Here is a 20,529-nt window from a genome sequence, read left to right as displayed (position 1 = left end):
CCCAATAAAGTAGTGACAACCAAGACACACGCATACAAAGTGATTTCAAGAGAATACTTGAAATGGAATACCATGGATTTGAAATCGAGTACCTTGGGGTGTTAGGAGAAGGATGAAACACAAAAGCAATTTATTGACATGAGCATTTTTTGCTTCCAAAAGATCTATTTGAAGGTGATGACAAATAATTTAACCTCACTTCCTACTCGAGTCTCAAGCGCTCATCACCATGGTTCCTAAGAGACTGAGCACCTAGGTCTTTTGCTTCAGGCAAACCTTCACAAGAGAAAAATACTGCAACAAGATAGGAAAAAAAGCCCCCAAACCCAGAGCAGTGATATTACAGAGAGACTGAAGTCCTCTTGTACAATCTCCTTGAGATGACACAAAAATCAAATGCAAGTTTAACAAAACCTGGTTACACTTTCTGCACCTGCATAAAGTTGATGCTTAACACCTCCTCATATGGAAGAGGAGCTGACAACATTTATTTTTGACGTTACATTTTCTCAGCATCTTTCCTTCAACTGATTTTTCTGCACTCATCATTGATCATCACGTAACGTAGGAGAGATGTTATGATGTATAAGTAGTGTTGCAAGGACAACTTGTATGGCATGTAATTCATAGAGACAGACATTAAAATCCCACTTCATTGGTGTTAACATTAGATGAATTCAGACGTTAGTTCAGTTTCTGAAGGATTAAGTACAATTTTCAAAGGAACTTACAGAACAGTACTGCTGAGAACCTGGTGATAGCCATCACGAACAAGAGATTTAATTTAATGATTGCAGAATTCTCAGAATATCAAACAAGCAGCTATTATTCGTACAAGTTAGAATTCAGCAGCTGGTTAAGTGCTGACAGAAAAATATATAATCTTCATCCATCTCCAGCATATTTAGCATCATTAGAAACCTGATGCCAGTAAGGGAAGAGACATTCATGACGCAACAGCTACAATTATTAGTCTGTAACTGTGTAAGTGCCCATATATGCTATTTCATAATGACACTGAAGTTTCCTCCAGCAACACAGTGCAGAGAGCTCAGCCTGTGCAGCTGCAGCGGCTGTACTCATGGCTCTCCAGACACATGCACAATAGCACAAAACAAATGGATCCATCTTTAATGGACAAGTACACGCGCTCAGGCTTCTCCAAAATAAGATTAGAGCTATTACTCTGATATTCACTCATGGTATAGACACTACTGTACACACAGGAGATGTAAAGTCTGAAGTCTTCTCCAAATAAGCTCCTTATTTGAAAGTAGCTGAGTACTGAAGCTTGAGAAAAACTAACAATATGCTAGAGTAAATATTGTAATTTAAACAAGCAGAGTATGACAATCAGGCTCCTTTGCAATATAATCCATGTATTGTCATTTTACAAAGAAATACAAGATCCAATAACACAGCTATGTAGTTACAGTCATCTATTCAGCCCATCCTAATTCAGAAGATCTCATTATAGACAAAAGCCTTTATCTCAAGACCATCAATCCAATCCCCATGGATTTTCTTGGGGAAAGCAGATGATCTTTCAAGTTTCTACTGCTAACCGCACAAGAACATCCTTCTGTGCTAGAATAAAATTTCAGCCTAACCATCATCTCCTCCAGGCTCCAGCAAGCTGGCAGTCAGGGCAGCAACATATCCCAGGAAGGGCAAAGCACCCACCTCCCTAACACTAGTGGCATACCATTTCGGCCCTTTTTCTAATGGCTAAAGAAACCTCTCCCTAATCTCTGCAGCCTTCAGCATAGTTCTACAGCCTCCTGCAACTCTGATGGACAGAGGTAACTTCACACTGCACAACAAATTTTGAAATCAGATAATTGTTCCATGCCAATGACAAGCAGGGAAGCCTCTTAACTATAAAGTCTTTTTTTCCTTAAGTTGGTATACACTTGACCCACAGTCAGACACCTGCAACAGTAGCTGTATAGAGACAAGCAGAGATACAGCTGTACTTACTGACCCTAGTAACACCACCAGATTCAGAGTCCTAAGACTGCTCCTGTCTTTGCGCTGCCTGGGAGGATGAATCTGGGTTCCTTTGAGGCATTTTCTCTTGTTCCAATTTAAATTCTAAACACAACTATCCCTCTTCTATGAATCCTTTTGCTGAATTTCTGTCATTTCACCTTCAAGGGAGCTTTGTCCCAGTATTTTCTTTAGAGCAAGTCATTGTCTGAGCCATCATCTGCTGTATCTTCAGACTGATTACATTTGCAGATAATTAGAAAAGCTCTCCGAGTAATCTAAATTCCGATAAATGACATCCAAGGTGACATCATCCTTATATCATTTTATTAAGCCTCCTGGAGTGTAAAGCTATCTGAATTAAAAGCTATGTTTAATAAGTGAAAACAGTCAAGAGTTGCAATTTCCTTTTCAGGTAGTGTTACTTACCAAGGAGGCAGCTCATTAAAAATGCAGACATTCCTGCTATAGCAGATGCCTTTCTGCTGGAGGTGAGCACGGGTGCCTCTGCTAGAGCAGGAAATATTCCATACTCACAGGTGGAGATGTTACTGTTGGCACTGGGAGCACCATATTACTAAAGTGATGTGATTTCAATTATCGCTTTGAAACTCATGAACAACCTGGTTCATGACAATATATACACACACACACAAAAAAATTGTCTTATCTCCTGTTAATTCTAACTCACTAAATCTCATGGCACAGGAAATAAATACATTCAGTTCAGCTCACAATCAAAGCCCAGACCCCATGTAATTTGGCATGGATAGAGCAGTCAGCATGGCTCCCTTTGCAGAATCAGACCTACAAACTACAGTACCTTCCTCTTCTGCAAAGACAGTCATAAGTCAATCACTAGAAACAGCATGATCAATTACAGCAATGTGCTATATTTAATCTTATCAAGAAATAAGGTGGGGTGGGTTGAACATTTTCATTTTCTCATTCTACATCTTATCTATCCCACTGAAGGAAATTTGTTCTTGCTTAAATAAATATAAATTACATTAATGTAGAAATCCCGTGTATAGAAATGTTTCAGAAGTTGTGATATGAGAAGATAAGTCACCGACAGGGTGCTTTCTTGGATAAGCTACTCTAGATCTTAGGCTGTGGCCATGAAGACTGAGCTGCTCCCTGCTATGTGCAAGCATCTCAGTTTGGAGCACCAGCCTCTCACACCTCACACCAGTCCTCAGGAGCACTATTGCTGTCAGAAACTGATGGCCTGTAGCCTAGTACCTTGCTGCATTACAGATTACCAATCAAACATTAAAATAATGGTTACGATCATTCATAATATTATTACATAAGTGGGACATTAAGACTCTCATATTAGCAATATAATTCAAAGCTAATGCTTTTTCTGATGCACAATTTACTTCAGTTTGCAGAAGAGGGAAGGAAGATGTCAGAGTTTGTCATTTGGTACAATATCGAGCTATAATGTGGTATTTCAGTTCAATAGGGTAAGGTATCCATCGAAAACAAATGTTTCTGCTGTATCTATGCTGAGGGAAGGCAGAACACCATTTCTATGTTCATAACAGAAAGCACAGGCTGTGAGTAATTGTACTAAAATAATAGCATAAACAATAAGGGTGATAAGATGCATTTAGAAGTTATCCTAAAGATTTCTTAGCAATTTTTAGTCAAATTCTAGCCTTTGGGGGAGATTCCAAATGCCAAATTTAACAGCAGCGTATTCCCAGCGGTAACTCCACTGTTTCAAAGCATAACACTCCTACTCCCATCCATGAATTAAACCCAAAAGCAGATGATACGAAATATGGAAAATTTTCGTCAATTTTCAATCAAAGTAAAACACGTCCTCCTATGAACTAATCTCCTTTGATCAAAATTCAAGGCAATTATTCAACATGACACATTTAAATGGCTGCTGTGAAAAATTAAAAGGAGAGGGAAAGGAAGGCAAAGGGAGGCAAGGGCAAGGTGGACATTAGACAGCATTTTTGGCTTTACCATATGTATTACAGGAGAGGAGATGCAGTCTGGCCAAAGCTTATCCACTGCATTTTAAGCCCTGAGCAAATGCTCCAACCCCACCATATACGCATGCCACAAATACAGACTCATCAGGGACTTGGTAGTGTGAGGGCAGACTCCCTGCATCTAAGCTTTAGAAATACTTTCTGGACAAGTACCCTCAATCTAATACCTTAATTCAGCACAAGGATCATTAAATTGGCAATGTTGCTGTTGTCACTATGGATCACCTGGTAGCACTTACTTAGGTCTGAGTAACTCCAAGAACTCACATCTCTCCCATTGTCTCCTTTTAAAACAAACTCTTAAAGTCCAAAGAATTGTGTCCACCTGCATCATTAAGATGGTTGTGTGAAGGGTGCATAACTCAGTTGAAAATGAAACCGCACCCACTGTTACTTTGGCATCTCTTTAACTAAAAGTAAATCCTTGAGTTTCCGTGTGATCAGAAACAGCAATTCCTGGAAAATATGTTATTTCAGATGGCGGACAGTACCTTACAAGAAGAATCACAGAATCACAGAATAGTTTGTATTGGAAGGGACCTTAAAGATAATCTAGTTCTAACCCCCCTGCCCGGGGAAGAGAGGAGTGAATCTGTCAGCCACATGAAAATAACAGAGGTCAAACAAGGTGCTACTAAAGGTCATGAAAATCAGCCACAAATACAGACAATGTGTTTTCTATGTTACTGAGCTGAGGCTACAAAAATTTACTTGACCCCAACTTCTTAAATAACATAACAACTTTATGCTACCTAAAATGAAAACATTTCACTCTTTGCTAATACTTTCCTACAGGTGCATTTCCTTCAAAAGTTAGATTCAAATGCACATGGTTAGCATATGTCCATGAACAGACAGCGCTTTACAGAACAGGTGGCCAGTTTGTGAACTGCAGATGGGTGACAAGGCAAAAGTTGTAGAAATATTTTCCATTTAAAACAAACTAACAGGTAAAACCCAAGCCACCCTGTACTCCAACGAAAGTACTTCTTGAGTCCCAGGGAAAATACTGATTGTCCTGCTAAATGGTCAGCTAGACAAAAGGAGAAGAATGTATGTTTTGACTCCTTCCAGCTACTTCTTTTGTCCTGTAAGTCTGATGCAACTGCTCCATTTTCTCTACAACCTACAAAAATTCAAATTAGTTTTTCAATCTGTCTCCAGCAAAGCTTCCATACACCAGCTGTGCAGTCATTTCACTGCAGTCCATGTCCAGCATTATATAGAGGGCGAAATGAATAAAGTTACCTGTGCATTTACGGTCTGTGTCTTCCTTCTTTGACCCACTTATCGTTAACTTGCAGTTGAAGTTTTCCTCCCAGTACTCTGCAAACCACACGTTCCTTCTGTTGTTCTCCAGGGTGCGGGAGGTAAAATAGGCATCAAACCCTGGAAAAGGAGGCAGGTAGAAAGCTGAAGCCTAGTTCACATTGCACAGGAAGGACTGAGGCATGAAAAACAAATACTGTGTTTATATCTTCAATACCCAGCACACACTCACGTTTCTATCCACATAAGATGACAGTGGAGAAAAAGGAAAGACATTGTATGTTTTATCTATTCAGCTACATTTTGCAAGTAAATTACACTGCTACTAAATGTGAGGCATTAAGCTAGGTAAAATATAGGTAAAACAGAGATTAATATAAAAATATGATATGCAAAACCCACGGATTAAAATTCCTTCTTCTCTTAGTCAACAGCTAGCACCCCTCCTGTAAAGTGCAGGACCTCGGGAAGGCCAGCAACATGATCAATGCTACTTCATTCTACAGTGTAATGGGCAAGGGCACAGAGCATTTAATTTCCTATTTCTCCAACAAAAAAAAAAATCTTTTGGAAACTGGGGATCACCAAAATTTTATTGGAATTGATACTTATAGACAAGCATAGTCACATGTTACCTAAAGGATACCCTGAGCAACGAAGCTGGTGAAGGGGCAGGAGAACAGGCTTTATGAGGAACAGCTGAGAGACCTGGGGTTGTTTAGCCTGGAGAAGAGGAGGCTGAGGGGAGACCTCATTGCTCTCTACAACTACCTGAAAGGAGGTTGTGGAGAGGAGGGAGCTGGCCTCTTCTCCCAAGTGACAGGGGATAGGACAAGAGGGAATGGCCTCAAGCTCTGCCAGGGGAGGTTCAGACTTGATGTCAAGAAAAAGTATTTCAAGGAAAGGGTCATTGGGCACTGGCAGAGGCTGCCCAGGGAGGTGGTTGAGTCACCTTCCCTGGAGGTGTTTAAGGGGCGGGTGGATGAGGTGCTGAGGGACATGGGTTAGTGTTTGATAGGAATGGTTGGACTCGATGATCCAATGGGTCTTTTCCAACCTGGTGATTCTATGATTCTGAGAAAGAAAGTATATTTTATGTAATTTTCCCTTAATTTCCTTTCACAAAGGTAAAGATAATCTTAGAGACCAGAACTTCTAAAGGGTAACTGCGAATCACCATGATTTACTAGACACTTGCATTAGGCAGCCTGAAGCATATGGGGGGGTTCCTTTCTTAGATCCATGAGATTCAGTTTATTACTGAAGACATGTATCTCCAAAGAGCTTGCAGTGCTGCAAGAGTAAAAATTACATACAATTCCAGTATTAAAATAACAGGAAAAAAAGATAATTTTTTAACAGCTGAGTTGAAGTTCACTAAAACCCTCTGAGTCATCTTTTTCTCATGACACAGTCCTCTGCATTCACTGAAAGAAACCACATTACTATTAGATAGCTATGCAGCAGAGACAGATTTGTAGTTTTCATATTTTTCTTAACCATATTCTATCATTCTGTAGCACCTCACCAACTTACCAGAAAAGAAACATACCTGGCCTTGACTTGTGTTATTTTTTTTGCTGAAACCTATACTACTAAACATACATATGTATGTGTGTGTGTATACACACTTATATGCATGTACATATAGCAATTAAAGAATGTATATATATAGAATGGCTTAGAAACAAGAAGGACAAAGGAGAATTAAAACTGTATTACAAAATTATACAGTTTATTAAATTCCAATAACAAATTAGAACTGCCACATTGTAGATATTTTCTCTATCAAATTTTCAAATTCTGTAGTTTTAAAACTGAGCCAAATATACTTTAACAGCTCAGACAATGTCCCTTCAAAGATCACACTCCTTTTAATGGATTTTTCTCACAATGCAATACAGAACTCTGAAACCAAATACTTAATTTCCCAATAAGCAATGGTAACGTTAGACCAAAAAGAACACCACATTACTAAGTGCCCTGCACACTGCTGCTTCACTTTCCTGTATTTAAGCACTCCTCTCTGTTATTCTCTTTCAAAGCTGAGATAACACCTTAGAGACTGAGGAATTCTTTGTGCATACAAATAATTACAACTCAATAGACAGATAATCTAAGTACTAGTATGATGGCAGTAATCTGACCTTTGTTATGACTGGAGCACCCAGAGAGCACGGTGCGACAATAAACTCGACTCAGGGCCCATCCTAGCTGGGGTGACACTGCTCCAAACAGATACCCGTGTGTCTTCAGAAGCACTAGACAGGGCCAAGTGGAGATCACCCTCCCACAACATTTTTGTCTTATTTTCATCCCAGAAGACTTTAGAGTTTCCTTGGCAAATGAAAGATTTGTACGAGGACAAATATCAGCGCATACGTATGTGCTCATATGCTAAGTTTTCTGTCTTCTTTTTTTCTGTTTTTCATTTTTGTAGCGGACAGAAGCTGTATGCTTCCTTCTGTTCACAAGGAAGAGCACGTGGAGTGAGGCAGTCAAGTATTCTTGGCATATAACATGGAAAAGGTTTATCACCTCTGCACCAGAGATGCTAGAAAACCAGGCGATCATTGTTGCATCCCTTTATCCAAGTTACAGACTCCTGAAAGGTGAAATCTCTGCCTAGTTCTGCAGGCTCTCCTAAATCTGAGTTGCTGTGAAGTAGAGTCTGTGCCCATTTTCTTCAGAGAGTTATATCAGTCTTATAACAAGCATATGCCAGTAGCAGGATATTCACCAGTATTAGTAACACTGAGTAATTTTCCCAAGTCCTTCTAGTTATCTGTCTTTAACCTGCAATGAGCAGCATCAGAACTTTTGCTCATGGAAACACTTACATTCAGTATTATGCATGTAACATTCCAGAACTGCAATCCCAGTTCAAGTTCAGCTACAAAAAAATTTTTCATTTTACTACAAAGGCTGTTGAGATATTCAAACTATGCAAATCTAAAACCTGGATAAAGCAGATCAGTCATAAAGAGGACTTGAAAAACACTGAGAAGTTCAGAAGTAAATTGTCTGGCATTCGAAAACTGCAAATCCATTGAAGATGCAAATCTCAGAATATCTATTTTGTCCATTGCTTAGCTTTACAGCTTGTACTAGCATTGCAAAAGAGGGTGGAAGCATAGAAGCAGCAAGCTCTTATAGATACTAAACCGTCTCTCTTTACTGCATGATCACATGGTTCCTTCTGATTTTGCAGTTAGAAATGACAGTAAATACATATTCCATTGAAAGAGAGAAAAAAAGTTTCTTGCACCATAGCCAACAAATTCTCTCATTGAAAAAGGTGGGTAAATTGACTCAATCTGGCCTTCCACACAATGAAATTGAGTCAGAAGAAAAACATATGGCATAGTTAAATTAGCATAGCAATCTATCCACTATGGGATTAAAATAGACAGCATGTAAACAGATGTTTTCAAAAAAGAAAGAAGATCAGGAGTGGGGTCAGTCTGTCTCTTCGTATTACATTTGTGTACTATTGACCCGACTATAATAGATGCTTTCCCAATTCTCAGCCTACTGCTCATGACTCGCATCCAAAGCCCACTGCTCCTAAGACACAACATACATCATCTCCAAAAATTAAACTGAAACAATAAATATCGGGGTCTTCCAGAAACAGGTTGAAAGCGTTTTTAAATTTTACCTTCAGCCTCAATAAAAAAATACACGTGTGTCACTTCTGCAACAATTACATGTGTGTCGCTTCTGCAATCTGCTTCAGAATTATGACAAATCCTAAGCAACAAGCCATACCAGCTGAACACCATTAATGTCTAGCTGGTAGCCAGCAGCTGAAGGTCTGCAATCAAATCATGGAAACCTGCAAGCAAACAACTAAAGTGGGATAGGAGAAAACCTCAGTCAACTCCATGTACTCACTATGACTTGTCCAGCCTTTAATATGGGTTTTGCAACTTGAAATGAAAAATTTTCCATTACAGAATGGCATGAAGCACCACCGATCCCCTGCTGCTGTATTTATGCTAATACAAGGACTTAACCTGGGTTTTTCAACTTTTAGGGAAATCATCTAATAAAACTCTCCTGCCACAGCTGGATTCTACTTAAATTATGACAAACTGGTGACTTACAAATACTTATGTGCACAGTCTCTAGAAAGGATAGCACAATTTTTGAAATTCTGAGCTGAAATTTGCTAAGGAAAATAGTCATGTGGATGAATCAGAAGAAAATCAAAAAAACATTCTTAGCTTTTACATACATACAAGCTAAACCTGTAAATGTATGTGTATTGGTTTTACTCATAATTAAGAGAGCATTTCAAAGGGAATACACAGTCATAAATCTGAACTATATGTAAGGCTCAGACGGAGAAACAGTATACCTTAACAATGTGCCAAACTAAGTGACCTCTAGGAAAAGTGCTGTATAACTTAATAAGATAAAAATCCATGTCTTGATAAAATGGTAATAGAATTCCATAAGAATTACTATAAACCTTTACAGATTTAATAACAAATAATAACATTCTCATTGATTTTTTTTAATAATCCCTCTGCATTCTCAAGAAGGAATACAGATCCCTATTAAAAGGTGTATGTTTTTATCATTATTTTCTATTGACTAAGATAAGCAAGCAAGTGACTGACTGACAAAGGAACAGAGTTAAGTAGCACATCAAATTTCTGTTAATTCTTTACTGGGTGGAAGCACTGTGCACCCACTTGCTGTTTCTGGCTGCATCGCAGATCACAGGATTACTGCTCCCACACAGCCAAAATCACAGAGAAGACCTCTAGAAGGCAACATCTTCATGAATTGACCTCCTTCCCAGCATACTTCAGACCAAGAAGAGTCCCCCAAAGCCAGGACCAAGTGGAATGAGACCTACGTTTCTACACAGAAACAAAGTCAAGAGTGTGCTCACAGGCATCATTTTTCAATTGATAAATATTTACAATTTTACACAAAGTGCTGGCAGATGTGCATGGCTGAACAAGTCCTAAAATGTTTCAATATCACCAGGCACAAAACTGTGCACCTCTGTGGAATTAGGTTAACTGTGCCAGTTCACAGTGGATGAGATTTTCATCCAATTTAAAAGTTAGTAAAGAATGCTCAGTGGAATCTCATTGCTCCAAGACTGGTTCAGGGATTTTTTTTTTCCCTGTCTTTTCCCCTATATCATTCCTGAGAATACTGCCAGAGAAGTTATTATGATTCTCTGAAACACACTGGCTGAACTGAAAATGCTTGTTGCCCCAAATATTCAGTTCAGCAAATGCTGATCTTCTGCTAGCGTTACTGCTATCATGCAAACAACCTTGTCAGTGGACTTTAATTAAACATTAGGAAACCCATGATGAGTTTCACAATTTAAATTCCTATTAAAGAACAGTTTGCAAAGTAGTTACATATCTATATTATTGTATTTTAAATGCTAATTATAATGCTATGATGAATCTATGCAAAGATTAGTGCCATGCAAATATTGTGAGCTAATGCATAAGGATTTATGTCACATGAGTTCATTTAACAGCTCTGACTACAGCAATTCTTTGACTGTGCCAAGCTCCTTCTGAGGCATCAGCACAACTGAAATGACCACAAGCACCTGCTTAGGAGGATGGTGGTGCAAAATGTCATGAAGCACTGAGGGGGGCAAAAGGATTACAAGCCTCTGGGCAGCAGTGTGTGGTGATGAACAGCTCCTCTTCTGAAGAAGCAAATGAAAAATGATCTGCAAATACAAGCTTTTGCACCACTTGTTCCAGTGTTGATCACACGTGACCAAAAAACGTGGTTACATACTGCAAAATAAGGTGTGGCACCTTTGCAAGTTGGTGTGGAGGGAAGGAACTCCTGAAGTCACAAGGATAAACACCAGGAACTTTAGGTAACTTTTCATTAGACTCAGACTCATCCATAATTATTAACTCTGAGAAAAAGGCAACGCTTGCAGTGGTCTCAAAAACACACAACATACACACTCTGTTTTATTTTACTACTCAGGATTATTTCTAGGCTTCCCATGTACCACAAAGCTGTCCTGCAAACACAAGCATTCCCATCTATGTCAGCAGACTTGAATTAGAGGAACTTTTTAAACACATCTAATTTCAGATTCTCTTTTTTAATTAATATGGATTATAATCATTGAAGTCAAAAACTAGGCAAACGTGCTCTCTGTAATAATGACAGGCTTGAGCATGTGCTTAAACTTCATCTTTTTGAACTGAAGACATTAAGACAGCTTAAACACATAGTGTTAAACATAAGAGTTTTGGGTTTGGGGACTCATGGAATTAGATGACCCAACCAAAAAAGCTGGATGCTTAAATGAAAAAGTAGGAATAATCACTTTTTACCCTTGTACATGGCCAAGTACTGCACTCCTGTGACAAGATTTAGTGATTTCCCAATGTTCCCTCTATATCATACTTAAGAAAATTACTTTTTTCAGCAAGTTCCTCTAAGAGATACAGATAGTTATTTTAGGAGATTTTACAAATTAAAATAAATCTCTTATCGCTTTACATCACTGTGATTTGATTAAATCATTATTCTTACACATAGAGAGATGATACTGCCTAATGGGTTCATTTATTTTTCCACCCTAGGATTAATCTATAAATTAAATACATAGCAATGAAACACACTTCAAAAAAAAAAAGAAGGGAGAGTATGGGAAACAGAATCAATTCCAGGCATTACGGAGGGCTGGTGAAGTCTACCCAGGCAAGAGGAGAGACAAGTGTTACTTGGCTGTGATGTCACCAAAACCCAAGCACTTTTGATTGTTTTCCTGCTTTGCTCAGCAGGATACTTGCAGTGCCAGCCTAAGCACCTCTTTGATCAGGAGAGGAGTTATCAGCTGTACTTAAGTGATTTAAGTTAGAAATTACTGGGAGGAGATGGAGTGTCTCATCTCCAGCCGGCTGGAGTCAGGCTCTGCATGTCAAATTTTATCTGGGCATTTTACTCTGCGCCATTTATGGCCAGTATCTGGATGGAGAACGCCAGCACAGCACCCAGCCCTGCCTCAGGAAACATTCATAGCACTCCAGCCTCTCCATCTGATCTCAGAAATCCCGCTGGGCTGCTCCCAGACCAAGGCAGCACTAAGGAAGAAAGATGCCACAGCGCCGCACAGCCAGGAACGTTTAGAAGAGTAGCTCGATCCTCAACCACAAAGCAAGGCTTGCCAACCTGTGGTTTCTTATTACACCCAACCTCCCCCCCCAAATGATTTATTCCTAACATTAATCTTGCATCTCTCCATCCATTTGATGTTATGTGTTGCCCATTTTCTGCCTGAAAGCATAACACTCAACTTCCCTGGCAGAGATGGCTGAGGGAATTATACGTGCTGTGGAGGATAAACCAGGCTCTAAGACTAATGATGTGGTTTGCCTCTGCGTTACGGAGGGAAAAAAAAGGCAGGTTCGTAGAGGCATTTATCACTGGGAAGGTGGCAGGCTTACATCAGCAGGGAAAGGACTAGTTGCAGAGAAAGGCAAAAAATAGTTATCCCCTAGGAAAAGAAAGAGATTAAAATAAGGGATCCAATGCTGAACTGGCACCAGTGAAGTGATCAGCAGCCAAGTTAAGTTTCCAGTATCCGAGGAGGTCAACCACGGGCAGGTGGCCTGTGAAAGGTCCATGATGATAACGTGCTACTGACATGAATGAACCAGACATTTTTTAAGAGACTTCCACCACTTCTTGTTTACCAAATCACTAGCACACACTATGAAGCAACTATTTCGTACGCTGAATTTGAGGGCTCTGGGGTTATTTAATAAGAAAAACAATCAAGCCTAATTAAAACACAAAGTTTTTGACCTACTGCATTTCTCCTGTGCCTAAAGTGTTTTCATTCTCAGCCCATGTGCCTTGTGAGCAAATACAACATAGTGATTCAATTTCATACGAGTAGGGATTTTATCAGTTGACGATATTTTTATTCTCTGTTTTGCCCAAAGTACATCCATACTAATGATTGCTAGTTATATAAATTTCATTTACTCAGCTAGTAAATCATCATCTACTATGATTACTGATGCCATGTGAATTGAAAGCAGCTACACAAATAGTTTTCTGATTTTCCTAGTATTCAACACTAAATGATTTATTGACATTAAATCTGAGATAAAAGCATTAAGTGATAAGATCAATTTTAAGACATCTAGTCTTTCAGATTTTATTATGTTGCCCAAGCCACATACTATATAGCGTTATGGAGGTTTTTCTTGACCTCCTTACTCAATAAAAGGCCATAATAGTAAGTGATTTTATTAAATTCCTTCACACTATAAAAATGCTTCACAGTTGTTTGCTTTTTTAAGAGCTGCTGATTGTTAGAGTGAAAACGTTATTTTAGTTCATCTCACATTTGACTTTTTATATACATGCCAATGCACGTACAAAGAAAATTCAGCTTGCCATACTTAGGGCAAATCTAGGATTTTAAGTGACAAAACTTGTACTATGAAAATTATGTATTGGCCAAGTATCATCGTTATCGCTTTTATAAAATTACACAGCTTCCATGACAACGAGATCATGACCTAGGTGGTGTCTCGCCACTGCTGTAATAGAAAGGTTAATATAGAAGTATATTATTGTCTATTATTCTACATTTTGTTGGCCTCAGGCATTCTTACTTTTACAGAGGCCCCACTTACATCAATATAAACAGTAGAAAACCCTACACTGATTTCTCCTATTTGTAATTTTTATTGCCATATCAGTTAAGAGGCCTCAGATGAGGATGAGATTTTCCTTTTGCAGTAGGTACTGGACATACACAACAAGGAGTTGATCCCCATCCCCAGTTTCTCTTGCTGTCATAGTCTTCTGGATGGCATCAGGATCGTGCTCTTACTCGAGCAGAAGGCTGATACTCTAACGCACAGGAACCCACCATTTTCCTAATGGACAACAAAAGATCCAAATCCATGCCCAAGAGCACTGAGAGAGTTGTTAAGGGGCAGAAGATGGAGAAAGCTTGTGCTCCTCTCCCCGCAAACAGCTGCAGATTTCTTAATGTGTATTTTCACATTTTCAGCCACTGAGGGACTTTCTAGGTTGACACTGTTATAAGTCACTCAGGTTGCTTAATGCATATGGTGTTCTTCTTTCAGCTGAATACTCCATTTCTTATTCAAATGGCTCCTGCTGCTGAAATGGATAATTTTTATGAATTGCAATATGCAGAGTCCCAGCCACGGAGAAACACTGCTCACATAAGCCTACTCTTGCAAGTGAGGATCTGTATCTGCTTTAAAGATTATCACCAGAATGAGGCCAAACAGAATAGGTTTAAAAAAACATCCAGAAGCAGAATGGTCTCTCCCAGTAATTCATCCTTTCCTGTTGCCCAGTTATTGAAAATAGGCTATTTGTCTTGCCAGAATCTTATCCATGAAGAATTCATTTTCATCACTGCTAAAGATGAGCAAAATGCCCTATTTTTTTTTTTTTTAATACTTATCACAAGGCAACATAGTTAATGGCTAGCTTTCCCTCTCACTTGCATACTAAGTCTTCTTGAAATCATCCATTGCTTTCTGAAAAGTAGATCAGCTTCTGCATTAATCTCCTTTGGCAGCAGTAAAACTCAAGCAGAGTTAAAACACTGTCACCAAGGCACAAAGCAAAGCAGTGGCAAGTCATTCACACAGGTCTGGATGCAGACAGAATCACAGAATCACAGAATAACCAGGTTGGAAGAGACCCACCGGATCACCGAGTCCAACCGTTCCTACCAAACACTAAACCATGCCCCTCAGCACCTCGTCCACCCGTGCCTTAAACACCTCCAGGGAAGGTGACTCAACCACCTCCCTGGGCAGCCTGTTCCAGTGCCCAATGACCCTTTCTGTAAAGAATTTTTTCCTAATGTCCAGCCTAAACCTCCCCTGGCGGAGCTTGAGGCCATTCCCTCTTGTCCTGTCCCCTGTCACTTGGGAGAAGAGGCCAGCACCCATCACCCATCAAATACTCACTCTTTCCTATTAATACTCACTCTTTCCTTTCAGACCACTCTTTCCTATTAATAATACTTACCCCCAAATTCTGAGCTGCTATTTCAGTTTTTCGTTTGCAATTAACTACTTAACTAAAACACTTTGTATGCACTGATGACTTCTTCCCATCAGTTTCCCCGAGTTCTTCCTTCCCACACCTTTTGACTAAACAGGAGAAGCTGCTCCACACATGGCCTGTTTCACTTTAATAATGAAGAGCAGTAAAATCAGAGAGATACAGAAGGTCTAAATGCAGAACATGAAAATGGTTTTCTTCCCTTTGATAGCAGCAGCAGACAAAATGCACATTGCATACCCTTAAAGGCATTTAAACTCAAGCTATCTGCTTGCATAATTTAAAACAAGGTGAAAAACACAGAAATACCTCTACATTGCAATGCTGCAACCCTTAAGTATGTTCAACAGGTTAAAACTAATAAAAAAGAAAATCAATCGACACACATAATGAACACACCAAAATAAATTAAATGGAAGGTCAGAGCTGTCTAGAGAGGAGATGCTGCATTCACTGCCTGGCAGTGCTGTAGAGGACAGCTGAGGGTGAGCACTGCAGTCTCCCTAGAGCACCCTGACAGCTTGGAAGATTGCCCCCCACACTACTGCTGTGCACACACTCTAATTCAGTAGACAAGACAAGAACTAACAATGATGCTAAATAAAATGTAACTTTTCATCCTCCTGGGATACACAATGTAAATTCTGAGCGATAAAGTTAGGCAGTGGTCAATGTGCCCCCCTCCTGGCTGTGCCATTCTGGCACACGTACTTAAAATCAACTTGCAAAAAACCAAATCAATGCTTGGTTGCATAGTTACACCTTCCCAGCAAACAAAACATGAAAGGAAATCAAAGCCCATCCTCCTCCTGCCTGTGGTGGGAGAGGGAGAGTAAGGCTGGACACGTACTGATGGAGGCTGAGACATACCTGGCTTCTGCCTTGCAGGAGGGGAGCACGAAGGGCTGTTCCTTCCCCAGCCAGGCACAAGGGCAGCCGCAGCCCAAGCCCCAGGCTGCTGAATTCACTGGGTTTCAACTATTATTTCCCTATAGTGCATTCAATTCCTTCAATATACAGAGTTAATTTTCTTTCTTCCTCTGTATATATTTGTGTGCCTCGCTGAAGTGTTACCATGTCAACAGGAATAATTACAGCACATGTAAATATATTTGTGTATCCTAAAATTTATATGCATGCTCACAGACCCGTGCTTACACCCACCCACCCAAATCAGACATTGGGAGTTGCAACATTTTTTACTGCTGACACTCCAACACTGGCTAGGTGAAAGTAACACTGCTCTTTCAGAACGCTATTTAATGTGATGCCTCTCTTCTGTGGAACCATCATTTAACTAGCACACATGGCAGACTCTCAGAAGCCTGAGCTCTGAGCTGCAGTCAGGTGGAGCCAATACATAAAGTGGCACCACAGAGTCCATCCATGCATAGCATCAGGGAAGCCGATATAATTGGCTGTGCACGGCAAAGTCATGCCTCAGTTTGAACTGCTATATATGCTACCAGTCTTATTTTCAAATTCCCCTTGAGATAACATCCCTAAGAAAACCAAGAACTCCATTGCATTCTTCCCTTTAAGAAAAAAAAAAACAAACTTTAAAAAACCTACTTCCTTGATTTTTTTTTTTTTTACAACTGAGTAGTTGATTATAAGGCAGATTTCAGTGCCAGCTAGCCAGAGCATGCTAGGATGCAAGACAGAGCAATATTATTTCTGTTCTCCCCTTCCCTTTCCCCAGTCTTAGCTGAAGCTGCTAATACGAAGGTTCTGCTTCCACTTCAACTATGAGCATTAATCACATCAAACCACAAGGTGCTATCCAGAACAAGCGCTCATGGTATTTGAAGAGACAGAAAATGATAGTGGGGATGATCTCTGAGGCTGGCAAATATGATACAGTCACTTGGGCTGGCCCAAAGGTCATGGAGCCCTGTACAGGAATACCTTACATCACCCCAAGCACTTGTCACTGAAATACTCCCACAGCTATTAGGGAAAGCAAAAAATCTTTCAAATTTGATTTAAATATTTCAGGAGGAGAAAATGCTCTAGGTACCCATTCCTCATGCTCTCATGACTTCTATTATTTTTTTTCCTCCATTTTGCAGGGCCACCCCACCCTCAGGTTCTACTTTAGGATCCCAGAGAGCATTAAGGACCACCAAGCAAGTGCCTTTGCTCAGTTCTTGGCTCAGCTCCTCTCCTCACTTTTTTGTGTTTCTGACACACCCAAGAAGCCAGGAGGCTGCAATGAGAGCACTTGGAGGGACCTGTGCCTCGTCCCCAACAAACAGCACACAAATCTTCTGAGAAGACAAATATCTAGCAGTATCTCCCCTGGCTGCTGCAATGAGACATAATCCCGTACATCTCACTGCCCCAGTGCCAAGCACCAGCCAGGACAGACCTGCCGGAAACAAGGCAACTGGCAGAGGTACTTCCAAACCCGTCACCTTGAGGGGACCTCTTTCAGACATACCTTAGTAGAAATAAGTAAGACAGTCTAAACATAAAGAAACTTTTAAATGGCTCTCAAGTTGCAAGATAATTTGTATTCCCCTCTCTCTATACCAACACATTAACCAAATACATTATTTCCATAATGAGGAGATGAACATCTGTGTGGCTTCCCAAAATTTTCAAGTGGCAATACTCGAGACAAGTATTCTGTCTTTGGGGATTGACACATCAGCATTTTAAGTAATTGCCAAAGCTAAAAACATAACTTAAATTCTAAGGAGACATTAAAGAAAGAGCTCAGGTGTGATTTTTTTTTTTTTTAAATAAAGCACAACCATGTAATTGCACAAATTAAAGTTGTTGCAGTATTGTATTAAACTTTGTATCAGCCACTTTGTAAGTCAACTGCTTAGTAAGAACTTACTATATGAGAAACAGATATCTGAAGCAGTATTATGTAACTGAAAATTACTGTAAGACAGAGTTGGACCTGTGAAGTGCTGTGGTTCGCAGACCCCTGTGGCATAGCAGAGCAGTCTACAGCCTCTACAAGCCAGGTACCATCTTGCTAGGCAGAAAGCCTGTGCCATCACTCAGGCAAAATGATGCGCTCCTAGTTAACCTGGTTTCATTTCTACCTAGTTCTTGTCCAATAAAACCAATAGATTTCCAGGGGAAACAAACAAACCAACCAAAACAACATAAACAAAAAAAACCCCCAACTTTTCAAAGAGACCATTTCACTACTTAGCTTTTGACTTAAGTGATTGTTTATGGCACCCAGAAAGTCTCAGAAGCAATTTCCAGCCACAAACAATATACAGTCGTGAGTTCCCATCACCACTCCTGTCTGGGAAAGGCCCAGCAGCCACGCCCCTGATTTAATTTCCCTTTAACATAATGGCTCAGCTGAGCACTACTACAGATAATAATACACAATATCTTCAACACCTTTCTTTCCGCAATGCCCCAGTCATTTTCCTGATGTCCTCAAATCCTTTGTGCAGCAGCAAGCTGTAACCATCACAGAGCCATAAACATTACAAACCAAGGGATGAAGCCAGAGAATAAACAGATTCTTTCTATGAAAATATCTTTAGCAATTAAGCCAATGTGGGAGCTTCAGCACACCTACATTGAAGAACAGAAGGGATGTCAATAACTTCCAGATGTCATTAGCAACTCCTTCCATTACATACCAAAATATTTTTCTTTGAAAATTTATGCTATTTGAAGCAGTAATTAAACTGAGAAACACAGACAAAACTTGACAATGAAGATTAAAATTATTCCATCATTACAAGGGTAACTGAAGGCTACTTTGAAAAGGTTAACCACTCTAAGTACCCTGGGAAAGAAAATAGAGAAAGGAACAAAAGCTTACTTCTACTTCAGAAATACCTGAATTCAGTGGGAACTTGCTGCATCACAGGTGCTCACACAGACACCATACAGGAAGAAAGCCAAGAACTTCATCTACTCTAGTTAGTGTACAGAAGCAAAGTTGCTGGTACCATTACTCACGGGAAATCTATTGAAGCCTGGGCACTCCAGGTGGCTATTATCAGTGGAATAGAAAAACACTGACTCTAATTAGGCTTAATCATTATTCACAAGCAATTACACCATTCTCTTTTCAGTAGTAATAATCAATTAGAGGCCACTTACTTGCTTCATACTCCGTTCTTATGAATTCTAACACAATTATTTTTTGCAAGGTGGGATACATCAGGATCATGCACAACATGCTATTCCTAACCACAAGCAGATCTGAGAGAGACATATGAAAGGCATATGTTATTCTTTTCCCTTTTTTTCTCAATTTTTTTTATACTGGATTAGTAAAAACCTTTAGCTTCCCTGGCCCTTCTTTATCAAATAACTTGTATGATTAATCACATTATTAATTGTGTCCAATTAATTAAGAAGGAGGAAGGACTGTGGCTTGATCCCAGGTGTAGCTCTTGGTCTACAGAACTGTGCATACATATGAATTGTAAATAGAGAAAAATGGCTTTTGACTCTTCAAAAAGCAGTTTCTACTGCAGAGGAACAGCAACACAGGGCTGCCTCAGCCAGCAGCCGGACTGGACACAGCACCTGGGCTTGAGCTGCTCCAGCAGTCCCTGTTCCCTCAATCCCCATCACTCAAAGAAAATGGAAGTTTTCTAGCAGAGGGTATCACAATTAATTTGCCCCATCTCATGCAGTGCTCAGCGCACCTGGCAAGCCTTCCTCCCGGAGGGCAGCAGTGCAAGGCTGTGCTGCAGGGGAGAGGTGCTCCAAGAGGCACTGCTCACCTTTCAGTAACGCAGATGGCAACCCATCAGCATTACCAAAGGAGTTCATAGAGCTGCTGCTCTCTGGAGGCAGCATGAAGCAGAAGACTAGGAGGGAGCAGCAGAAACAGAAGGCAAACAGCAATCAGCTGAAAGCTCCTTGAAGGGGAATGGTGATCCCTGGAGTCTCAGCCGTTGAGCCTGTGATTTTCTTTCTAGATCTTTTTCTTTCTTTCCCCTAATTTTGACAGTAGTTGGAGAGTGGTCAGAGGCAGTGTGACAACTTAGCCAGAGGCTCTCCATCTTATATTATCCCTTAGTAAGCAGGTTTTTCCCATGACCATGTTCTTTGTCACCTTTCAGCCCCAGACTCAGAAGTAGGAGAGCAGACTGAGAGGCAAACAGGAATATGCTGGTTGCACTACCACTGTGTTAACATGAGTAAGCAAATTAATTTCCAGATGAAC

General features: G+C 40.0%; 1 protein-coding gene across 4 annotated transcripts in view; it reads right to left on the bottom strand.

Annotated features, from left to right (window-relative positions):
- Positions 1-20,529, bottom strand: part of GRM7 (glutamate metabotropic receptor 7) — a 300,952-nt gene that overhangs the window by 108,253 nt on the left and 172,170 nt on the right. For all 4 annotated transcript variants that reach the window (XM_069866002.1, XM_069866004.1, XM_069866003.1 and 1 more), the window contains exon 5: positions 5,253-5,393. In XM_069866002.1, the coding sequence (XP_069722103.1) occupies positions 5,253-5,393 (141 nt within the window). The remainder of the gene's footprint in view (positions 1-5,252; positions 5,394-20,529) is intronic.

The sequence above is a fragment of the Phaenicophaeus curvirostris genome, chromosome 11 (assembly GCF_032191515.1).
Source record: "Phaenicophaeus curvirostris isolate KB17595 chromosome 11, BPBGC_Pcur_1.0, whole genome shotgun sequence".
Taxonomy (NCBI): domain Eukaryota; kingdom Metazoa; phylum Chordata; class Aves; order Cuculiformes; family Cuculidae; genus Phaenicophaeus; species Phaenicophaeus curvirostris.
Note: the sequence above shows the minus strand (reverse complement) of the source record. Positions and strands in the feature narration are given on the sequence as shown.